Source organism: Nanorana parkeri, unplaced genomic scaffold, assembly GCF_000935625.1.
Source record: "Nanorana parkeri isolate BGI_ZX_2015 unplaced genomic scaffold, ASM93562v1 scaffold1942, whole genome shotgun sequence".
In the NCBI taxonomy this organism is placed as follows: Eukaryota; Metazoa; Chordata; class Amphibia; order Anura; family Dicroglossidae; genus Nanorana; species Nanorana parkeri.
The window spans coordinates 54,157-61,700 of record NW_017308210.1 but is presented as its reverse complement, the minus strand read 5'-3'; the positions used below and the strand labels follow the sequence as shown (position 1 = coordinate 61,700).

Sequence of the window (7,544 nt, the reverse complement as noted above, 5' to 3'; positions counted from 1 at the left end):
GGGGTAAAGGCTAAGGCCACCTAGGATAAAATTGACTTTTAAATAGAACAGGACGTAGTATGGACCCTTTGTGATACACCACCAGTGACCGGTCCCAATGAGCCTCATCTACATCCAAAGGAGCAAATGGCACTTCTGATGTCACTTGCTTTAAAAAAATATCATGGGGGGGGATTGCAATGGGAAAGTCATTAACACCCCTCCGCCCTCCCCACACCCCCCGTGCTACGATCACCCATTTCACTGACTGCACCCCCCTCCCCCCTGCGCTCCTCTCCCATAGATTCACAGTTCCTTGTGCAGCATCATGATGCCATGACAGGTGTCACCCAGACCGGGCTCTCATTATGCCAGGGTACCCTCCCCCCCTTCCCTAGCCCCCAGCATCCCCAATGATGTACCTTGTCCTCTGCCTCCGGCTCCCGGGCCAGCCTCTGCCTCAGCTCTGTCATCCTGGTCCTGTGCAGGGATGGAACACTCGGGCTCCGCTACGAATCTCCCAAGCTGATGCCCCCAATATCGTCGGGACCGTGACGTGCAGTTCCCCGATCTCCTTCTCCAACTCAGGAGCAGGAGCGCGCCTGGCGAGCACCCGCACCGCCCCCCTCTTGCCCATTGGAGAAAGGCTGCGGGGAACAGCGCCCCCATTGGTCGATTGGATGAAGCGCGCGCTCCAACATCCCCAGGGCGCGCGCGCTCATACTTTACCATCCTCTCCTCTCCCCCTAACCCCGCTGTAAACCACGCCCTCCTCCCTCCATGACGTCATCTTTCCCCCTGCACATTTTGCGGGTGCTGTGCCGTGTGTGTGGGATGCTGCGCACTATTTTATCTTCTGTTATATTTATGTTATTTAGATTATTTATATGTTTTATGTTATATGTATTATTTATATTTGTTGTGTTATATATATTTTAGTTTTTATATATATATACATATACACACACACATGTTAGTTATATTTTTTATGTTATATAGTTAGGTTCCTTCTAGCTCCAATGCTTGTATCATCATCGGTGGCGTCACGCGGGGGGTGCGGCCCGCACACAGGTGCCACCATTGGAGGGGTGACGCCAAAATGACAGTCATTTTGGTGTCACCCCAATGAAAAGTCGGGCACTCGGTCATGGACCAAGAACCCGACAGTGTTAGGAGAGAGGAAGGGACCTGGCGGCATACCTCATCCCATCCATTGAACTGTTATATTATGAGCACACTTTGATTGTTTCTTCCCAGCAGAAACATGATTTTGTCATCTTTGCCAAGTGGTGGGATGTAACTAGTCAAATCAAAGGCGGATAGAGGAGGCATGTCGTCAGGTATGGAAATCATTAGGTATTTGGCTACACTTGATGAGCATTGGAAGAGGATTTCCTTCTGTTAATTTCATGTCAGAAAGACATATTGTGTAGCAGGGGCAATTCTACTTCAGTTTCTACTGTGCCAGCGCATGTATGTAGTATACGCATATACGTCTAGGTTTTCATCAAACTTGACAAAGAACTCACAAGTGAGTGAATGCTTTGGTCATCTAATACTTTATGCATCCTGACTGCTTTCTTAGACTGACCTCGAGGAAACACCTTGACCTTCTTCAGTCTATCATGAATAGTGCTGCTAGACTCATTCACCTAACCAACCACTCAGTGTCTGCAACCCCCCACTTCCGATCCCTGCACTGGCTTCCAATAGCCCAAAGGATAAAATTCAAAATATTAACAATGACTTACAAAGCCATCCACAACTCTGCCCCCGGCTATATCTCAAAACTTGTCTCAAAGTATCTCCCTAACCATCCCCTCCGCTCTTCAAAATAACTTCTGCATTCCAGCTCCCTCGCCAACTCCTCCCATGCTTGCCTCCAGGACTTCACTATAGTCTCTCCCATCCTGTGGAACTCTTTAACACAACCTGTCCGTCTGTCTCCCACTCTGTCTGCCTTTAGGTGATCCCTTAAGACTCATCTCTTCAGGGAAGCCTATCCCACCTCGACCTAACCACTGAACCATCATGTTCTCAAACAATTCATCCCCACACAGCTACCTCCTCATGTATCACTTGCCCCTCCCTTCTAGATTGTAAGCCCTCAGGGGCAGGGCCCTCCTTACCATCTTGTCTTGAATTGTATTGTGATTGTAATGTCTTCCTTATATTGTAAAGCGCTGCGCAAACTGTTGGCGCTATATAAATCCTGTATAATAATAACATATTCTGGCACTGGTTTTCTCCAAAACTCCACCACAAAGCAGCTTACTGCTCTATACTCAGGCGCTGCCTTTTTCCGGCTCTTCTTCTTACCAGTGGCGGCTAGTATCCCGGTTGCTAGGCAATGGGATGCGACTTCTCTCCTACCCACATGGGCTTGCATCCTGGTTGCCAGGTGACAGGCTGCGGCCCCGCTCTGGCTTCTTGGCTAGTGTCCTGATTGCTGGGCAACAGGATAAAGCCTCCCAGCTCTTCTTAGTGGTTGCATGGACTTCCTTCTCAGTTAAATAGTAATCTGGTCACAACCATCGCACGACTTTCGTTGTGCGATGGTTGTAAGGTGATTAAAATTTCGTACGATTTGCCCATCTTGGACAGGCAGATCGTACTTGCGACCATCGCAAGTCCTCCCCGCTGAGGGCCGGGCTTCCGATGATTGCAGTGCTGAGCATGCAGTGTGCGCTTGCCCGTGCGGCATTCGTCTTCCGAGCACGCCAGCAACCCGCCGAAAATTTACGATTTTCGGCAAGTTTTCCAGCGTGCTCGGAAGACGAAAGTCATGCAACCTTACAGTAGAAGTGGTCGCACGCTGCCCATACACCTGCCGATTATCGTACAATCGCGGGATCACCCGCAATTATCGTACGATAATCGGCAGGTGTATGGGCACCTTTATGTTTGTGTGCAGACTAGGACCTTTCACATGGTCGGCCCAATCTGCTTCACCTGTCAGTTTTTCAGGCAAACCCGATCAGATGCCCAATGTAAGTCTATGGGAAGCTGTGTGTAAACGGACGAGTATCCGCTTACACCCGGTTACCGCCGACTCTGGCCGGGTCCAGAAAAACAAACAGATCAGAGATCCGTTTCGCTGGACCGAATCATGCCACATCAGGGGTAATCTGATGTAAACAGACACATGTCATCATACATCTGATTGCCCATAGACAGACATGGGGTCCGGTAATTGCAGTTTTTTTCCTCCATCGCAAGGTGCAGTAAAAAACTGTATGGACACAGATGTCAAAGCGGTGACATCCTCTCCCTACTGCTGTGATCAGGAGGGGACCCGTGCATGGATCCTCTCCTGATCAGCCCATGTAAAAAGGGGCCTTATGCAGAAATATTGTGTTTGTGCAGAGCAGGAAACAAACACAACACAACAATTCCAGCTGCCAGGATCATTCTAGAAACAACAGTTCTTGTAGTTCCACAATTCAATACACAGGAAAACTCCAATATAGGCCCAGCTATCCAAACTGCAGAAAGATTTGATTTCTAATGAGTCAGATTAGACACATAAGGGTAATACGGGAGACTGCCATCTGATCTTATGTGCTTCAGCAACACTGTTATTTGTAAGCAGATATTAATCCGGTCATACACCAGTAGAATTTCATTTAAAAAAAAAAGTTTTTGATTTTCTAATGGTTAATGGGGTCAAATCGGCAATCGTTTCCGACTGTAGTGACTCAAAAAGCAGCAGAATTCAAATGTTTTCTTCAATGACCAAAATGCTAACAGGGAATGTGGTTTTCTGTGGGAAATTCTATACATTACAAAATCCAATGTTAAAATCAAACAAACGTTCGAACGACATCCCTCCATATGCTCACTCTTTGCTGTACGCAGCCCTCCTGCTTTGAACTAGCTTTGTTTTATTCATTGCTGAATAAAAGTGCCGGAAAACATGTTTGAACTGTTCCTGGGTGTCTCTGTCTCATTCATGGTTTACTGCTACCACTACGAATACTGCCTCTCCCCCTTACATACACTTTAGCTCTGCTTTAGAGAAGAACTCCAGCAAATAAAATATTAACCCTTGCAGTTGATCTACCTCCCCCCCTCACTGCAAGGGTTGGGGCTCGTTTTCCCCAGGGAGCTAAAATAAAGCTATACGCCCCAATTGTGATCCCGGCTGGCTCCTAGACTGGTCCTTTCAGCCTCGCACTTCCTCCTCTCCAGCGATGATGATATGTCCCTTAATGTCCTCGCATCCATTACATTGTGTATAGGATGTAATGACTCACAGGACCTTAGACCGCTGGAGTGGAGGGGAAGTGAGGCTGAAGGGACTGGTCTAGGAGCTAGCGGGGACCGTGGTGAGTATATCCCTGTTAACCGATTCTAGGCCGGCCGTTTAATTACAAGCTTCTTGAATGTAAACAAGCGTTTTTAAACGTCCTCGCCCGTCCCGCTAGCGGGAAATCTGTTTGAAATGTAAACAGCCAACGATGGCTGTTTGCATGCAAGCGTTCCGGCATCTGTAGAGACTGCTAATTGCTTGTGTTATGTGTGCAGGTATGCTTCCGAGCAGGTATGCTCTCCCGAGCACCGTTCAAACCAGCCGAAAATCGTACGATTTTCGGCTGGTTTTCTAGCGTGCTCCTTAGACAAAAGACGTGCGACCGTACAGTAGTAACGGTTGCACGTCTTCGTTCACACTGCTCGATTCTCGTACGATCGCGGGATTTCCCGCAATTCTCGTACGAGAATCGAGCAGTGTATGGGCACCTTTAGAGAGCCCTGATGTCAAAGGACCATTCTGTGTAAATTGGCTATCACATAGGGGATTTCCCAGCCCCCTATGTGATAGCAATAAAGTTAAGTGGAGAAAAAAAAGTAAAAATTTTTTTTTTTTAAAGTCACATATAAAAAAAAAACTGAAATCTTTTTTTAAAGTCCCCCCCCCCCACAAACATATGTAAGAAAATGACGATTGCGCCCATTGCGCTGCACATGTTACATATCACCGTGAACATCGGACTGAGAGCAATAATTGTAGGGCCATCAATCACTGATAACATTAAACTGATGAGCGACGGTAAAAGCTTTTAAAGTGTCGCCTATGGCCAATTTTAAAGCTCGACATGTTTGGTGTCTATCTATCTGACGTGACCCCATCTTTTATATTTTATGAAAAATTTGGGTAATAATAAAAGTTTTTTTTTACATAATGTAGGGGAAACAGTTTTCTTTTCGAAATTTTCAGTACTTTATTCATATTATAGTAAAAAATAATATAGTTTAAAACCACTAAAAGAATGCTCTGTCTGTCCCCAAAAAATGGTATAAAATTCATTTCAGTACAGCGTTGCATGACGGAAAAATTGTCAGTCAAAGTACCGCAGCGCTGAATACTGAAAAATGGCCTGGCCAGGAAGGGGGGTGTAAACACCTGGTCTTCAAGTGGTTAAGGCAGCCATCTTGTATCTAGGTGCTTGTGGCAGTGGTTGGACTAATGGTTGGTCTGGTTTCAAAAGTGTGCATGATGTTCAGTAAGGTTCCATTCACATTTAGCGTTTGTGTGTCCTGTGCGGTTTTCCCATGTGGAAGACCGCGTGGGACGCAAACTCTATATGTGAAACAACTGCACGGATTCCGCCCGTTTGCGGCCATTATATAGCCGCGAATGTGGGGAATCTGCCGGATTATCGCGCTTGCACTATTTTGGGGACCGCACGGTTTGGTACCGCATGGTCTCCGCAATAGTTTGAACAAGGCACATTAAAGTGCATTGTTTTTTCTGTTTGGAGCTGGTTTGCGCGTATCTGTAAAGCGGTATACGCGCGGGCAACCGCTCCAGTGTGAATGGAGCCTAATGTTGAGTGTAAGCTCTCTGCCTAGTTGTTCTTTTAACATGAGTTTACAATGTAAGTACTAAAGTTTCCCGAGCCACTACAACAGACACCAACGTGTATGCTAGATGCATGAACAGCTCTAACCACGGCAATAATTGACACTGTGCATGTTACATTTTCCATCCTAGAGCTATACACTAACAAGTCCCATTACATTCATTTGCCGTATTGATTGGTTTCATCTTCCTTTAAGAATTCTTTTTATAGAAATAAGACGTGAAGACATTTTATGTCTCTTCTGAAATAGGATTTTTATGACATGATTATGTTTTATCCAAACGGAGAATGGAAAGAAGGATGTAACAAATGTATCTGTAGATTTCATGAAGAGGCCAAGAATCTTAATTACATGCTAAAAATGCCTATACAGTATGAATGTATAATGATATCTGATAGGGAAGCACTGATACTGGTATCCGTACCAATACTGGTCATTTTCACGAGTACTTGTGAAAATGCCTTAATACTAAGCGCAGATAGCGGCGATTCAAATTTTTTAACTTAGCGGCTGCCTGAGATCCTGCACTTGCTGGGGAGCTTGGCAGCCTTGCTTCCTGGGGAGCCATGGCCACCTACGATACCCTCAGACCCCTCATGAGGCCCTGCACAGCCCTGGTGAGGCCCCGCACAGCCCTGGTGAGACATCACACAGCCTCCTGAGACCCCGCACAGCCTCCTGAGACCCCACACAGCCCTGGCGAGACTTCACTTAGCCCCCCTGAGATCCCGCAAAGCCCCGGTGAGACCCCGCACAGCCTCCTGAGACTCTAAACATCCCACCTGAGACTCCGCACAGCCTCCTGAGACCCTGCATAGCCCTCCTGAGATCCTCCACAGCCCGTCTGAGACCACCCACAGCCCTCTTGAGGTCCACCACTGGAGACATCACCCCGGGGCTGCACAGAGTATGTAGCTTCATGTTATTCTGCATTGCTGTAAAATGTATTGCTGGGATTTGTAGTCCTCTATAGGTGATGGTATTATTCTGCATTGCTGTATAATGTACTGCAGGGATTTGTAGTTCTCTATAGCCGGTGCCATTCTGCATTGCTGTATTGCTGGGATTTGAAGTCCCTCTTCAGCTTGGAGTCAGTGGCAGAACTACTAGGATTGCAGAAGTTGCAGCTGCGACTGGACCCTGGCTCTCCACCACTGTCCTAAAATAATTATTCTGTATTGTTTTAGAAACAAATGTCACATGACACACACACACACACACACAAAAAAGGTATCGGCAATTGGTATCGGCGAGTCCTGCAGGAAAAGTAATCGGTACTCGTACTCGGTCTGGAAAAAATGGTATCAGTGCATCCCTAATAGAAACTTACATTGGTCCAGCTTAAAATCATTAGTCTGTATTGTTTTAGAAAAAAATGTCACATGACACACACACACAAAAAAAAGTATTGGTATTTGGTATCGGGGAGTACTTATGGACATGTATGGGTACTTGTACTCGGTCTGGAAAAAGTGGTTTTCGTAAATCCCTAATATCTGAATTTATGATTTTATTTTTCCCCCAAAAAATTCAGTTATTACCCAAGAAATGATCTTTGCCATTAGTATATTGGAGATATTGGAATCTGGGCAAATGAAGAAAGGAAAGGTTACTGCACTTTAGAAGTAATACTGCGGTTTTTGTTACAAGTAACAGAAATGTAATACTGCAATACAGCTGAAGTATTACTGCAGTACATC

General features: G+C 46.0%; 1 protein-coding gene across 1 annotated transcript in view; it reads right to left on the bottom strand.

The window, feature by feature from the left end:
• The window catches only part of CDS2 (CDP-diacylglycerol synthase 2), a 76,598-nt gene extending 76,002 nt beyond the window's left edge, over positions 1-596 (bottom strand). The window contains exon 1 of the mRNA XM_018572128.1: positions 402-596. Coding sequence (XP_018427630.1) covers positions 402-452 — 51 coding nt within the window. The 5' untranslated portion in view covers positions 453-596. The remainder of the gene's footprint in view (positions 1-401) is intronic.
• Between the last annotated feature and the right edge of the window lie 6,948 nt (positions 597-7,544).